We start from the raw sequence: 17,394 nt of genomic DNA on the forward strand, positions 1-17,394 counted from the left end.
AGGGGCCTGGGCCTCCTAAAATCCACCACCAGCTCATTGGTTCTGCTGGTATTCAGGTGTAGGTGGTTTAAATTGCACCATTTAACAAAGTCCTTGATTAGGTTCCTATACTCCTCCTCCTGCCCATTCCTGATGCAGCCCATGATAGCAGTGTCGTCAGTGAACTTTTGCATGTGGCAAGACTCCACGTTTTATAGGAAGGACGATGTATATAGTCTGAACAGGACCGGAGAAAGCACAGTCCCCTGCAGTGCTCCTGTGCTGCTGACCACAATGTCAGACCTGCAGTTCCCGAGACACACATACTGAGGTCTGTCTGTAAGATAGTCCACAGTCCATGCCACCAGGTATGAATCTACTCCCATCTCTGTCAGCTTGTCACTAAGGAGCCGAGGTTGGATGGTGTTGAAGGTGCTAGAGAAGTCCAGAAACATAATTCTTACTGCACCACTGCCTCTGTCCAAGTGGGAGAGGGATCGGTGTAGCATAGAGATAATGGCATCCTCTGCTCACATCTTCTCCTGGTATGTGAACTGCAGAGGGTTGAGGGCATGGCAGACCTGTGGCCTCAGGTGGTGAAGCAGCAGCTGCTCCATGGTCTTCATCACATGTGACGTCAGAGCGACAGGTTGGAAGTCATTCAGCTCACCAGGTGCCTCATGTATAAACGGTGCGTACGCACAAACATGTTGCGTAAGCCTGTTTCCATGTTCAAATTGCAATGTATAAAACCTAAACTTGGCATAAAGCCACACACATTTCCACGGTAGCTCATACCCTGGCATACACAAGTTCTGTGCTCGGTTTTGCAGACTGGTGGCACCCAGTGTTAGAGCAGTGCTACTGTTCATGTGTGGTTACCCTTTCTTTTTTAAATCCACATCACTGACGTGGCTTTATAAATACACTGAAATTATTGTTTATTAGTTTAATGAACCTGATTATAATTAACCTGTAACAATTTAATGGTCCATGGAATGGCCAAACTATTCTAAATACCATAGTTGCTTTAGCATTGTTACTCTCACTGCACCTTCTTTGTCTTCTTTCAGCTGCTCCCATTACAGGTTGCCACAGAAGATCATCTTTTTCCATATTACTGTCACTGCACCACTTGGAGCAGCTGATCAGAAAGAGAATTATCGGTATACAGTATCAAGCACACGCTGCCTCAGCCATGCTGCCTATTTGAACTGCTCTCACACGGCAAACGCTTCAAAACCTTTCCTGTACGGACCTTGCGGTTCAGAAAAAGTTTCATCCCAAGAACTATAAACGTACTCAATCAGTCCATCAAGTGCTCCTTGTAGAACTGTTTGTACTTATAAATGTAATCATCCTACTGTAAACTTGCACTACAGTTATAATATTGCACAACCTGAGCCACTTTATAAAGCGTGTATTTACATATGATGACAATATCATTTTTAAGATGAAATGCAGCAAAATATGTTTATTATATCATACAGATAAAACTTAAACTTAATTTAAATAACCTACATTGTTAATAACTAAACATGTGAGGACATGGTGTCGCTGCGCTAGTTCACAGATTGTTCCTGCCTCATGCTGTATGCTTGCTGGGACTGGCATGACACTGTAAGGGTAGAATAACTAAACATGTACTACGAAGATATTTCAATGTTCCTTATAAGTTTTGAAGAATCGACGTTCTAAGCTTACAAATGGTTTAATGTTTATTACAGGGCTGATTGTGTGGCGATTGGGTATTTGGAGAAAGAAAAGTAAGGACAGGAATTGGTTGTTAGTACTTTTGAAAGAGAGAGTACTGCTGCAATAAATGATTTCATCGAAGGTCACGCACAATCACTGCGCCACTGTGTTCCCATGTTTAATAACATGCTTTAACTCCTATTATCATATAAATGATATCAAGTATACATCTCAGTATTTTAATTATTCAGAGAGCTGTAATATTATGAATGTAATGGATTCTGTGTCCTCTCGGAGGAAGAGAAAGCCCGGAAGCACGTAGTGATTCACACATAGAGTACATAGAAGATCAAATACAAAACAAAGCATTTAACATGCTACTTTAGTTATGGGATCTGAGAAACTAGTAAATGAAACGATTTTAAGATGAAGTTTATGATGTTCTACTTTAATGACAAAATAAACTTTAAAATTTTGAGATTAAAGTTGACATTTTGTGCTTTTTTCCCCACTGTGTGCCTGTTTTTTTTCTCTGTACCCTAATAAGCTTTCATATGACACTCAAATGGTGGGCGACTTTGATATCTGACAACTTCTTTTTTATTTCGGGCACTTTCGAGTTTCTCCGACACTCTATGTCACTCGATCAACTTCCTTTTGTTGTTCATACTACTGCTTAAACCAACAAATAGTAGTACGTTTTTCCTTGCCTCCACTCGGTATTCGCTGAACTTCTATTACCCTTCCCGTGCTTTTGCCATTGCCTTTTCACAGAACGCTGAGCTTAAGGGCTATTTATACTGATTTGCATATTCAAAGAGGCGTAATTCTGGGAGGAGTTGGGGTGTGGCAGCAGGTGCGTACACGTGTGTTACTTTTCACAATGGCTGGGATTTATGTAGTGGATGAACGTGGAAGTGGGCGAACGCACAGATTTATGTATCTGAATTTTTTTTGTGTGTAAGCACATTTCCGCTTTTGTGCTTACACCATGTTATAGTATGAATTCTACACACGGCGTTATTAATGAGGCCCCAGGATGTGATACCTTTGGGTCTGGGGTGGTGTAAGGTGTTTTCCAATGCCTCGGGACTCTCCCCTGTTCCACGCTCAGGTTGAAGATGCGCTGTAGAGGACTCCCCAGCTCCAACCTACAGGCCTTCAACAGTCATGGTGATACTCCATCTAGACCCACTGCTGTGCTGGCACGAAGTCTCCTCAGCTTTCTGCTTACCTAGGCTGCTATAATTGTGGGTGGGGGGGAACTCTCTCCTATGCTGGTATCAGCAGAAGGATGGGTGGAGAATGCACTCCATGTACTCTGAGGTGAGACTGGGTTAGGGTGGTCAAACCTCTTAAAGAAGTTGTTCATCAGGTTTGCTCTCTCCATGTCTCTCTCAGTGGTGGCACCCCGCTTCAAGCTGTAGCCAGTGATGATCTTCATCCCATCCCACACTTCCTTCATGCTTTTATTCTGCAACTTCTGCTCCAGGTTTCTCTTGTACTGCTACTTTGCTGCCCTGAGTTGGACTTGGAGTTCCTTCTGTATGCGCTTGAGCTCATGCTGATCACCGCCTTTAAAAGCCCTTTTTTCTGGTTCAAAAGGCCCTTGATGTCACTTGTAATCCATGGCTTCTTGTTAGCATAGCAGCATACTGTTCTTACTGGAACTACAATGTCCATACAGAATTGACCACCTTAAATACCCTTTCTCATGATTGGACACACCTGTCTATGATGTTCAAGGCTTAATAAGTTAATCCAACCAATCTGGTGTTGAACGTAATCAGTATTGAGCAGTTCCATGCATTCAAATCAGCAAAATTACAAGGGGACCCACATTTATGCACAGGCAGTTTTTCACATTTGATTTAATTTTATATAACTAAATACTGCTTCACTAAAAATCTTTGTTCAGAAAACATCCCAGTACTCAGATGTTCCTAGGAAATCAAAGACATACCACTGTTATCTTTTTTGTTGAAAGTAGAGTAAATTATCATGCAGGCTGAGAGGGGTTCCCAATTTTTTTCATATGACTGTAAACCACTTGTTGACTCAACACAGATATTTTTGCCTCCTCTTGAAAGAAAACTTGGACCTATAAAAAATTCAGTGAAAGCAATGAACAAGGAAGGCTAAGGATTTGGATTCTTAAGACAGATGTTTCCATGAATACACTATGTCAAGATTAAGGATGACATTTTTGTTGGTCCACAAAATAGACATGATATCAAGGACAACAAAATCAACTAGTCTGGCTGGAGGAAATCGCCACAGAAGGCATTCAAGGGTGTAACTGAGAATTTTCTTAGCAATTACAGAGTGCCAAAGTATTTACACCTGGTTGAAATATTCTTCAAACATACAAAACCATGAAGTGCAATATGTCACTGAAAATTAATTTTCTGCTTTCACACTTGGACTTCTTCCCTGCTAATCTTGGTGCAGTCAGTGACAAACATGGTGAAAGGTCTTACCAGGGCAGTTCAGTGAAGAAAAGTGGTATCAGGGAAAGTGGAATCCGGCAATGCTGTTGGACTCTGAAATGCGAATATTAAATGCTACAGTAAAACATTTTTAGCTCAATTAAACTAATGCAATGTGTCAACATCATTAGACATGCAAAAATGCAATAAAATGTAATATTTTTTTCAAATTCCTGTGTGATACAGTCAATCTGAACTATTCATATTCAGCTTGAAGCTATCTGTCATGACCACCAAATATTTTTCAGGGAAAAATGTGTTTCTCCATGTTATCAATTCTGCATGGAGTTAGGTGGCTGTCTTGCAGCCCCAGTATATATTGTTGTTTAAGGCAACCACTTATAACTCTAATCTCTTATCCCACCCTCTACCCATTTAAAAAAATCCTGGAGTTAGGTAAGTATTGACACCAAAACTAAACTGATTTTTGGTCAGTATCAGCTTAAGAGGGTTACTATGAAAAGGTATGGGAAGGCCAGCTCTAGTCCTGAAAGGCTTCATTTTTATTACCATAAATATCTTAGCTTGAGTGTAACAGCTGCACTTTCCTGTAATGATATTAATTCTGTGCCCTATTGTAGCAGTGTTAAATACATAAAATTCATTTCCATCTTGTTGTTGGTTTATGAATCTGTGTTTGATAAGTTCATAGTAAATTTATTGTAATTAGTAAAGTATATATTTTTTGCAGATGGCAAAAGGGAAGTCAGGATGCATGACAAGTTTTTTACTGGGTACCGAAAGACCATATTAAAGCCTAATGAAATTTTGCTGTCAATTGAAATCCCATATAGTAGAAAGGTGAGTTGTATCAGAAAAGCTTATACAATAAATATCATAATTTGTATTTTATTTTTTTAAACATACAAGTTACTTTGATATATATTAAAAAATGAACAAGAGAATATTTTAGTGGAACACTACATATCTTTTTACAGTATACTGTGCAGAAGAAAATTCTCTGTTTCCGTGGACACTTTCTTGTTGCAGTAGTGCCTTTGTGCATCAACAGATGCTGACGTGTTGACATCACCTTATTAAAGCGCAACTGAGCTGTTGTAACATTATTAGCTTAAGTGTATATTTTAGAATAATGTAACCTTAATTTATTTAATCATACAGTTTTATTTAATTACAGTTGCCTTTTTTACTGTAATTTTTTTAAGTTAAAATAAAATAAAAATGAATAAGCCTCATAATAGTTCTTCATATAAAAATAGAAGAAAGGTTTTTAAAATCACAAATTTAAAAGAAATCATTAATGTTATATTTTCTTGTTAATAAATCATTGTTTCCTTTAATTTTTGATTTTACCCTGTAGAAAAAGTTTGACCAGACCAATAGACTTAATTTTGGCATGGTTATGATATCAGTGTTTTGTACGCAACCCTCTCCCGCCCATAAAATAAACCAGAGGTAGCATGGTCTTATGTTTATTAAAGATGTTCTTGATGACTACAAGATACACCTGTTTAATGTAATCATTGCTGTTGCAAACATGTTTTGGGAAATATACATCAACCAGTAGTGTATGTACTGAATAACCACCAACCATAAAACTTTAGTTGTCAAACTTAAAAAATTGCTGGGTTAACCTACACAGTATTTGGAATTGAAAGTATTCTGTTTTCAACTTTGTCACATTCTATATCCATTTTTAATTATGAAAAATTCTAGGCTGTGTGGCAGTGGTCAATCTTTATTTAAAAATTATAAATCTGTTGTCCAAAGGTGAATCAAATATATAGTATTGTATTTTATATCTTTCACACAGTACTGCACCTGTATGTACCTAGTTATTTGGACAACCACTTTAAAGATTATGTATACTTCTGTAATTAGCATTTTCCCCAATAATACTTTAAATATTAATAGGAATTAATTATTTTCATATAGTGATATTTTTTCTTATTAATAATATCTAATGTCCCTAATAAGTTATGTTATTTGGTTCACTAATGTGTCCTTTCTTTTTCTCATTTCTTTATATTACTTTTTCAATCCAGTCCAGCACTCCAATCAATTGAAGGAGTTCTTAATCCTGCAATGCTATACCCACTTCTTTATGGGAATGGCACGAAAACCTTTAAAGAACACCTAAATTAAAATATAATTTAAAAAAAAAAAAAAACATTTTCAGAAATTATTGGTTGAAAGGAGATTTTTGTACATGTTGCTCTTTAATAGTGTAACCAAGGTATGTCCTGGAATAATAAAGAAAGTACACCAGTACACACAGTAAGAAACTAATTTGCTACATTTATCAATGCAGTTCATTCTTTAGCAGTAACAATAATCTAAACAGGATTTGAAAACTGAAAACAATTTGTTTTTTGTTAAAGGGACAGTACATTGCAGCATTTAAGCAGGCTCAACGACGTGATGATGATATTGCTATTGTTACATGTGGCATGAATGCAATATTTCATGAGAGCACTACAATTGTGAAGGATATTAAACTAAGTTACGGAGGAATGGCAGAAACTACAGTTCTGGCAAAGAAGACATGTGAACAGCTTATTGGCAAGTAAGAGAAAAAAATAATAATAGCTGCAATATACTGTATATAAATAAAGCGAAAAACAATCATAAATGCTATGTAAATTGATACTCATCATAGTCATATATTGAGAATTAACACATCTAGTCCTAGAAATATCTGTCTTTTCTGTGAAATATTGTTCTTTGAAATAAGAATTGCGGTTAAGTACATTAGGTGTCTGTGGTGGCGGTGAGTCCATGCGTGTGAGTGCATGTGGCTGTAAAGTCATGTGGCCCCAGAGTGGAAATTGGCTGGTGGTGTTTGAACATGAATGCATGATCGCTTCAGATGGCTTTCTCAATGACATTCTGTGGATGGTAATTAACCCACACACAATTGTATTAAAGTAGCATGAGTAGGTTAGAAGGAAAAAGAGATGGAAGGAAAGAAAGAGATGGGAACAAAATGAAGAGAGATTAATCAAAGATGAGGTCAGAAAGCAAAGCCAAACAGATGAAATCACCAGATCCAAAGTTTAAATTTTAATGTGTTTATTTTAAAATTAGGACATTGCAATTATGGTGCAATAATCTTAAAAACCACTGATGCAGCTGGTCACATGACATGCAACAAGCAAGAAATAGTGCCATAATGTTAAAATTAAATAACACTGCAAAAATTAAATAAAACACATGACAAAAAAAGAAAAAAAATTCTAGATATCAAAACTCAAATTGACACCTTCCGAACACACTCAAGCTGACAGCATGAACATCACAGGCAGGTACCCAGAATGACTCCTGTGGCCTGTTCCAGTGAACAAAACAATAAACTTTAGTACCGCAATGCCTGGAATCTAAGATCCTCTGGATCTCTAATTCTTGTACTCCATCCACAATTACAAGAGTGGCATAATGCAGAGGCGTAGATTGACTTCAGCAGAATATGTAAAATTTGGTGTATTCTATAATAATTGTGGAAATCTAACCTAATTACCTTTTTAACAATAAAGTATGGACCAATATGTCATAGAGCAAGTTTTCATGATGTAAGTCTAAGGTTAATGTCTCACAAAGCAAGACAAACCTTTTCCCCACCTTAAGAACACCCGTGGACCACCATTTCCAGGTGCAGGGAAAGTCGCACTGACAATTCACTTATGGAAAAAGGGATTGCGATGAGGTGCCCACAAGCTGACAGGAGTGCTATGGAGATGAATAGGTGATCTTCTCAATAGCACATGTAGTGGGGACAACACAAAGTGAGGATCAACTTGTCTCGGTCATAGCGTCACATTTGTTCTTTTGGTGGTGTTCCCTACAGCTACTAACATGCATTGTTACACTTAGTATTAACTTGAATCTATCTATCTGTCTGTCTGTCTAGCTATCTGGCTGTCTTTCAATCTTTACGGCAGCTGCAGCTTATCCCATCACATATCAGGGTTCCAGCCAATTGATAGGTGAACACACACACAAACATTGACTATAGGGCTAATTTAACATCACCAGTCTACCTAACCTTTATGTATTTAAACTGTGGGAGCGATTCAGGGAAAGACCCGTGTATAAATCAGGAGAACCTTACTTACTTACATGATTCTATGATGCCATGATTAGTGAGTATAAACTTCTTCTAAACTTCTTTCTTCCTTATTTGAAAAAAATATCTTTTGAAAGTGTAGTTTTAGAAAGAAGGAAATGCCCTGTTGTAGATACTAACAAAAATAATCTCTCTATATATAAAAAAAATCCTGGAAAGGAAATTTCCAGGGCGAAGATACATGATCTTCTCGGAAGACATTTAAAGGACACGCAAGACAAAAAAGAATGGCCATGGAGCGTCTCACGGGGACCATAAACATGAGACTTGGTGCCAAGAGATTGTCCCAGGGCCGTCTAATGGGAATGTGGAACATGAGATTCTTGAAAGACACCCTTCTTATCAAATAAGAGCACTGCCAGTGGTAGCACACACAGATCTTGTGCTCTCAGCAAAGAAGAAAGAGCAGCGCGGAGAAAAGAGACCTTTGGGAGAGAAAAAAGGCAAATAAAAGATTATGAAAGCAGTGGAATTATAAAGGCTCAAACAAACGATGGCACAATAAACATGCAGAGAAAGGTACAGAATATGAAAGCAGTAAAATTCGAAAGTATTGTAGTGTCCCAGCCAAGTTGAAGCCTTTTTTGTTTTAAGTCACTGTTAGGTCCGATTGATGGAGGGTGGAATACAGCACGGAAGACTGATAGTGAGGTACTGATTGATGCGGTGGGGGGCGGGTGCTAGAAAGTTGTGTTTGGGGTTACGAAGACGGCGATTGTTCAAGTAGAACTTTTGTGACACTTTATTACATCAGTCGTTACAGTATCAAAAAAAGATAGTAGAAATCGCATTAGCACAAAGGTAATTAATTATCATAACCAGGTGTAATTGAAAAAATAGCAGGACAAATCAAGGTCAGAAATAAAAGTAAAAGAGTGGAAAACAAAGTCTTTTCGCCTTTGCTTCATTCAATTTATAAAACATGGATTTACACAATAACGGACCATACTCTATGAGAATCTGTGCTCCCGCACCAGTCAAAGCAACGACATGTTTCAGTTCCAAGAATATCAGTTCGTTCAGGTGTATATTTATGATCACGGAGAAGCGATGTAAATTTTAACAGGCGAAAAGAAAGGTAATGTATATATTCCACAAATATATGAGAATAGCTTTTTCTATGACAATTAACAAATCACAGGAACAAACATTAGAAAAAGTCAGATTATTTATTAGAGAAACAGAAACAATATTCACTTACGGGCAGTTATACGTTGTGTTGTCACAATGTGTCTCCAAAGATAGAATCAAAATTCAATGCGATATGAAAGAAAAGGTAATTGCAAATGTCATGTATTAATTAAGAACGGACGAGCAGACAGCGCGTGCCTTTTTCTTTCTTGTCTTTATTTGAACAACTAACAAATGTGCAAGGCATTACCAATCAAATCACCAGGTGTCAACCCACAATCAGACATCAATAGCTGAACTGAAATGTACACTTATACTGATATATAACAATTCCTCCCATCTAAAAATTAGAAGTAATTAACTTATTCCCTTTTTTTTTTTTCTCTGAAGAAATCAAAACATTGAATTCTATCTTTACATTTAATTTTCAATTAGTCTCTGTGGAGGCTTGCGTATGCGAATTGGGTAACGTCTCTCTTCACAGGGTAATTTTTCTTGAATTGTTACAGCAGTGTTAGCCTCTGCAGAAGGTGATGGAGATAATGCACATGGGCTCTGTACTTGTGCTGCTTGAGGAGATGGTAAGTGCTCTGGACAGTTTGTAGGAGCAACAGCAGGGGAGTCAACAGGCAGTGTGGGTATCTCTTTAGCTCTAACCAACCCTGATTTTCTCAACTGGTCGACATGACGTCGCCATATGACACCTTGAGTAGCCTCTACCTTGTATGACAAGGGACCAGTTTGCTCTTTCACTAGTGCAGGAACCCATTTCTGATCTCCTCTGTAGCTCCTGGCAAGAACTGATTGTCCAATGGCAAAGCTACGTGTAACCTTGTCCGTTGCTTTATGACCTTGTTTGATTTGTCTGTCTTGCACAGTCTGCTTAATATTTGGTTGCAGCAGGTCTAATCTAGAGCGAAGAGGACGCCCAAAGAACAACATAGCTGGAGTCTGGTTAGTTGTAGCATGGATGGAATTCGATATGCAAATAAGAAGTTGGCCAATTTTTGCTGAAGGGTCAGCTTCTCATTTGTCATTGCTCGAAGGGCTCGTTTCAAACTTTGCACAAACCTCTCTGCCTGGCCATTTGTGGCTGGATGCCATGGGGCAGATGTAATGTGCCGTATGCCATTTTTGTGGAGGAAAATCTGAAAATCTGTTGCTGTGAACTGGGGTCCGTTGTCACTCACCAGTTGTTGTGGAACTCCAGTTCTAGCAAATAAATTCCTTAGTACTTCAATAGTGTGAGAAGTAGTGGTGGAGCTCATAATGAAAACCTCTGGCCATTTAGAGCATGCGTCGACTACCACCAGGAAAGTTGTCCCCATGAATGGTCCTGCAAAGTCGATATGAAGCGCTGCCATGGTAATGTAGGCCATTCCCATGGATGAAGTGGTGCACGTTCTGGATCATTCTGAACCATCTGGCAGCCACTACATTGCTGCGCTATTTTCTCGATGTCTTCATCAATGCCTGGCCACCACACAAAACTTCTGGCAAGTGCCTTCATTTTCACCACACCTAGATGTCCCTTGTGAAGCTCTTTAATACTCTGTGTCTTAGTTTAGTGGGTACAATAGTTCTTAACCCCACATCACACATCCAGCATTTAAGGCAATTTCATCACGTCTCGAGTAATATGCAGCCAGCAGGGATTTGTGCTGGGCTGTCCAGCCATTCAGTGTGGCAGCATACACCTGAGACAGGACCTTGTCATGTTTTGTTTCTGTTTTCACCATGTCTGCCGTGGCGGGCAGACTTTCAATCTGGCTGATGGAGATCATATCTATTGTTTCCTCATCTCCAAACTCATCTTTTTCAGCCTCCAGTGGCAGTCGCGACAACCCATCTGCATTTGCATGGCAGGCTGTACGTTTGTACTCAATCTTGTACCTGTGTCCACCTAAAAACAATGCCCAGCGCTGCATTCGGGCAGCAGCTGTGGCAGGAACTCCTTTCTGCGGGCTGAAAATTGAGGTTAGCGGTTGGTGGTCTGTGACAAGGATGAATTCCTACCAAAAAGATACTGGTTGAACCTTTTACACCCCACACTAGACTCAATGCCTCCCTATCGATTTGGGCATAATTCTTCTCAGCTGCAGACAATGAGCGTGATGCAAAAGCTATAGGCCTCTCACTGCCATCTTCCATAACATGAGACATCACTGCTCCAATGCCGTATGGAGAAGCATCACAAGCCAGCTTGATTGGAAGGGACGAATTAAAGTGGGTTAGGACTGTGTCAGATGTCACCAGTCTCTTTGCATCTTGGAATGAATTTTCACATTCTTTGGACCATTTCCACTGTTTTCCAGCTTGTAATAGCTCATTGAGTGGATATAGCACAGTTGCCAGGTTTGGAAGAAACTTATTATAATAATTCACAAACCCCAGGAAGGATCTAAGCTGTGAAACATTTTGTGGTTGTGGTGCCATCAATACAGCCTGAATCTTGTCCTGACATTTGTGCAAACCTTGGGCATCTATGGTGTGCCCGCAATACCTGACACTGGGCTTCAGGAACTCACATTTTCCTCGCCTGGCTCTTAGTCCATACTCTTCTAACCTTTTCAGAACCTTTTTGAGGTTTTCTAAATGCTCTTCATCTGTCGCTCCAGTGACAATAATGTCGCCTAAATAGCACTGGACGCCTGGCAGTGACTGAAGGATCTGATCCATTGCTCTTTGCCAAATAGCTGGGGCAGAGGCTACCCCAAACACCAGCCTGTTGTAACGATAAAGACCCTTTATTGTATTAATGGTCAGGAACACTTTAGAGTCTTCCTCTACTTCCATCTGGAGGTATGCATCTGCTAAATCTAACTTTGAAAAACGCTGACCACCCGACAAACTGGCAAAAATGTCCTCAATTCTCGGCAGAGGATACTGTTCAGCTTGTAGCACAGGATTAATGGAGACCTTAAAGTCCCCGCAGAGCCTGACTGTACCATTTCTCTTTATTATTGGGACAACTGGGGTTGCCCAAGGACTCCAGTCTACTTTAGAAAGTATGCCGTTTGACTCCAACCTATCCAATTCCTTTTCAACCAGGGGTCGGATGGCATAGGGTACTGGACGTGCCTTGTGGAACCGTGAGGTCGCACCACTCTTAAGTACAATTTTAGCTCTAATGTGCTGAAGAGTCCCAATGCCACTCTTAAATACCGGCGGCTTTTCTTAATATCAGCTCTAGGTTCTTTTCTGTAGTCTGTTGCACAACAGGCAAAACACGGAGGCTTTTAATCTCTCTCCAGTCAACTCCCAACTTTCTTAACCACTCACGGCCCCATAATGGTGCACCTCCATTTTGTATTATGTGTAAATCAAGTACCTCTTTTCTTCCATTATACTCTACTGTCACATGCAGCACTCCAATAGGCATAACCTTTTCACCTGTGTATGTTCTGAGAAGAACAGAAGAGGGTTCAGCTTCTCCTTCTTGAAATACACCTTGTAATCTTTCAGTGACATAACTGAAACAGCTGAGCCAGTGTCCAATTCCATTTTTACCACCTGGCCATCTATCTTGGGGGTGAGCCAGATTGCCTGCTTGTCTTTTCCACTAAGGCTAAATAATTCCAGACTTGCTAATGCATCTTCACTATCAATGTCAGAGACTTCTGCAACATTATGCACATTTTTCTTGTCGCTGTGATGCATTTTGTGTTCCGCACTAAACTTTGCCTTTCCACTACGACAAACTCTTTGAATATGGCCCGTTTGTGGCACTGTCTGCACTCTTCATTTTAAATCGGCACTGTGAGGGAAGATGGGAGTCGCGCCCACAGCGATAACAGGGCCGTTTATGTACTTTGTTTATCTTGGCTGCCGCCATTTTATTTACGCTGCTCGTATTCACTCCTCTTTGTAGTTCAAGTGCATCTTTAGCTGCAGTTTCCATTGAAATAGCAATTTCTACTGCTCGTTTAAATGTCAAATCTGCCTCAGTTAACAGCCTCTTCTGGATTCCCTCTTGAAGGATTCCACAAACCAAACGATCACGCAATGCATCGTTTAGCCCGTCACCAAACTGACAATATTCTGATAACTTTTTCAGTTCTGCCACATAAGCCGCAATTGTCTCTCCCTCGTTCTGATTACGCTTATGGAATCTGAAACGTTCCGCGATCAGTAATGGCTTTGGTGACAAATGATCCCGCATTACACGGACTAAGTCGTTAAAACTTTTCTCAGCGGGTTTGTCTGGGGCAGTTAAACTACGGAGGAGGCCGTAAGCTTTCCCTCCCATGGCACTCAGTAGCACAGGAACGTGTTTTTCAGCTGGAATATCATTTGCAGCGAAATACTGTTGCAGCCTTTCAACATACATATTCCAATCTTCCGTGGAACTATCAAAAATATCTATCTTTCCGATGTACGACATGTTTGCAATTTATCGTACTCACGTTGCACTAACGCGTCGGGTCCTTGCTTTTCCGCTTACTCGGTGCGGTTCTCGCTGCTGTTATTCAGTGTCACAGTGCTCAAAATTAACTGCTTGATCTCGTCGCCACTGTCATGTATTAATAATACAGTTCACCTTCATTTGAGAAGAACGGACGAGCAGACAGCGCGTGCCTTTTTCTTTCTTGTCTTTATTTGAACAACTAACAAATGTGCAAGGCATTACCAATCAAATCACCAGGTGTCAACCCACAATCAGACATCAATAGCTGAACTGAAATGTACACTTATACTGATATATAACAGCAAAGTATTGTTTTTAATGAAGCTTTAAAAGCAGTAAAATTCGAAAGTATTGTAGCGTCCCAGCCAAGTTCAAGCCTTTTTTGTTTTAAGCGACTGTTACGTCCGATTAAGGGAGGGCAGAGTACAGCACGGAAGACTGATAATGAGGTATTGATTGATGCGGTATGGGGGTGTGAGCCCCTGGGGTGTTGAGGGTGCTAGAAAGTTGTGTTTGGGGTTACGAACTCGGCGACTGTTCAAGTGGAACTTTTGTGACACTTTATTACGTCAGTCACTACAGTATCAAAACAAAAGATAGTAAAGATCGCATTAGCGCAAACAAAAGGTAATTAATCATCAGAACCAGGTGTAATTGAAAAAATAGCATGATGTCAGAAATAAAAGGCAAAGAGAACAAAACAAAGTCTTTTCGCCTTCCCATCATTCAATGCACAAAACGTAGATTTAAACAATTATGGACCATACGCTATGAGATTCTGTGGTCCCGCAACAGTTAAAGCAACGATTCCAAAGAAGAAAAAAAAAAGCTTAAAATTGTATATCCGATTAAACAAACACAGGGGTTGGCAAGCAAAGCCTCTAGTATTAATAAAATATAATAATAATGTGTGCATGTGCTCCCTTATAATTCATATCATTCTCAGCAAACTTATCAGTGAAGAGTGTGTTTACAGAAACAGCGGATTTGAAAGAATGTTTTTTAAGTTTGCAAAGAGAAAGTCAAGAAAAAAGCATTCTTAAATTCTAGAGATTTGTATTTTTGCAATTGTAATGGTCTTTTATATATAAATACTTTTAAAAATGGTATTCTTGTTAAAAAAGCAACCATCAAGCACACATTTATTAAGGTTATAAAATGTCATATTTAGGTAATACTTGTGTACACATTTTACAAATAAAATATACCCAGTACTAAAATACTAAGTGTAATTTAAATTAACTTACTGAATATCTGTAGTGAACTGCTAGTTTTCCTTAACAAATGTGAATGTGAATATATGTATCAGTTCATAAGGTCATATGATTGGGAATGGTCAGCAAAAATACTAGAGCCAGCCCTTGGTGAATCTATTGGCTATAATACATTTGTGTTATGGTCAATAGCTTTATTATTTAAATTCTTTCATATCTTACAGAATTCCATATTGCTTTTACTATATTTTGACATTTTGTTGCCATTTCTGGAACATAGTTTAGCTCAGGTACTGGAAGTGCATGACACATAACAGTAGTCACATGATGGTATAAAGGTCAGTGTCATGTACTCCTGGTATCTGAGATTGTGAATATTATACACAAAAAACTCTCTTTGTTGTTGCGTGTCTTTTTGTGAAAGTCTGTTTGGTAGTATTCTGATTTAGTGGTTAGCATTTTAAACCTTAGACTAAAGTAGGATTGTTATTCTGGCCTGGGCCCTTAGCATTGTTTAATGTGTATATACCCTGGTAGCAATTATTTATAACATTATCCATCCTCCTTGGATTGGTAGAATTCAGATCACTTGGCAACACAAAAAAGAGCAGGTTTAAAACCATGAAGACATTTAAAGGTGACATACAAATAGAAGTTAAGACATTCCTTGAGAATCCTGCCAGGATTTCCATCCAATTTGAGTGAGCGTCATTAATAGTATAATGTAAAAACATCTTTAGATTTTCAGAGTATTTACACAAATGACAAGTTAACTTTGGATCACAAACACAAATTTTACTTTTGGGACACTTTTAGAAATGGTAAAATTATTGAATTCCAACTTTCCCCTGGAGAATGTTATTTGTCATTTAGCACTTTTAGAGTGAAAAGTTTCCATTGCTGCATATGTTTTCAATTCAGAAGTCTATGTATCAATGTAATTCAGCTAGTTTTACCATTAATATTACATTCTATGCCACTAGCTTCGAAAAATTGCTACGTGGTCACTGAACTGAGCCAGGCAGTGTCCTGTCATTAATGATGCCACTGATTCTTTTATCCAAAGTCAAAATATTTACATACTACCCTCGGTAAAGTTCTTGGGTACTACAGGGTGCTGGGGAAAATATGTTAGTTTTATTTCTTATCCTTCAAATAGATGCAATTAATCAATTTATTTATTGCCATTTGTTTGATTCAAAAAAATGTCACCAGAGATTGCTCCTTTTTGTGGAGGAAAATCTGAAAATCTGTTGCTGTGAACTGGGGTCCGTTGTCACTCACCAGTTGTTGTGGAACTCCAGTTCTAGCAAATAAATTCCTTAGTACTTCAATAGTGTGAGAAGTAGTGGTGGAGCTCATAATGAAAACCTCTGGCCATTTAGAGCATCGACTACCACCAGGAAAGTTGTCCCCATGAATGGTCCTGCAAAGTCGATATGAAGCCGCTGCCATGGTAATGTAGGCCATTCCCATGGATGAAGTGGTGCACGTTCTGGATCATTCTGAACCATCTGGCAGCCACTACATTGCTGCGCTATTTTCTCGATGTCTTCATCAATGCCTGGCCACCACACAAAACTTCTGGCAAGTGCCTTCATTTTCACCACACCTAGATGTCCCTTGTGAAGCTCTTTTAATACTCTGTGTCTTAGTTTAGTGGGTACAATAGTTCTTAACCCCCACATCACACATCCAGCATTTAAGGCAATTTCATCACGTCTCGAGTAATATGCAGCCAGCAGGGATTTGTGCTGGGCTGTCCAGCCATTCAGTGTGGCAGCATACACCTGAGACAGGACCTTGTCATGTTTTGTTTCTGTTTTCACCATGTCTGCCGTGACGGGCAGACTTTCAATCTGGCTGATGGAGATCATATCTATTGTTTCCTCATCTCCAAACTCATCTTTTTCAGCCTCCAGTGGCAGTCGCGACAACCCATCTGCATTTGCATGGCAGGCTGTACGTTTGTACTCAATCTTGTACCTGTGTCCACCTAAAAACAATGCCCAGCGCTGCATTCGGGCAGCAGCTGTGGCAGGAACTCCTTTCTGCGGGCTGAAAATTGAGGTTAGCGGTTGGTGGTCTGTGACAAGGATGAATTCCCTACCAAAAAGATACTGGTTGAACCTTTTTACACCCCACACTAGACTCAATGCCTCCCTATCGATTTGGGCATAATTCTTCTCAGCTGCAGACAATGAGCGTGATGCAAAAGCTATAGGCCTCTCACTGCCATCTTCCATAACATGAGACATCACTGCTCCAATGCCGTATGGAGAAGCATCACAAGCCAGCTTGATTGGAAGGGACGAATTAAAGTGGGTTAGGACTGTGTCAGATGTCACCAGTCTCTTTGCATCTTGGAATGAATTTTCACATTCTTTGGACCAT

The 17,394-nt window shown here is 39.4% G+C and overlaps 1 protein-coding gene across 1 annotated transcript in view; it reads left to right on the top strand.

The window, feature by feature from the left end:
• Positions 1-17,394, top strand: part of xdh (xanthine dehydrogenase) — a 254,547-nt gene that overhangs the window by 73,635 nt on the left and 163,518 nt on the right. The window contains exons 13-14 of the mRNA XM_039748282.1: positions 4,855-4,964; positions 6,506-6,690. Coding sequence (XP_039604216.1) covers positions 4,855-4,964; positions 6,506-6,690 — 295 coding nt within the window. The remainder of the gene's footprint in view (positions 1-4,854; positions 4,965-6,505; positions 6,691-17,394) is intronic.

The sequence above is a fragment of the Polypterus senegalus genome, chromosome 3 (genome assembly GCF_016835505.1).
Source record: "Polypterus senegalus isolate Bchr_013 chromosome 3, ASM1683550v1, whole genome shotgun sequence".
Taxonomy (NCBI): Eukaryota; Metazoa; Chordata; class Cladistia; order Polypteriformes; family Polypteridae; genus Polypterus; species Polypterus senegalus.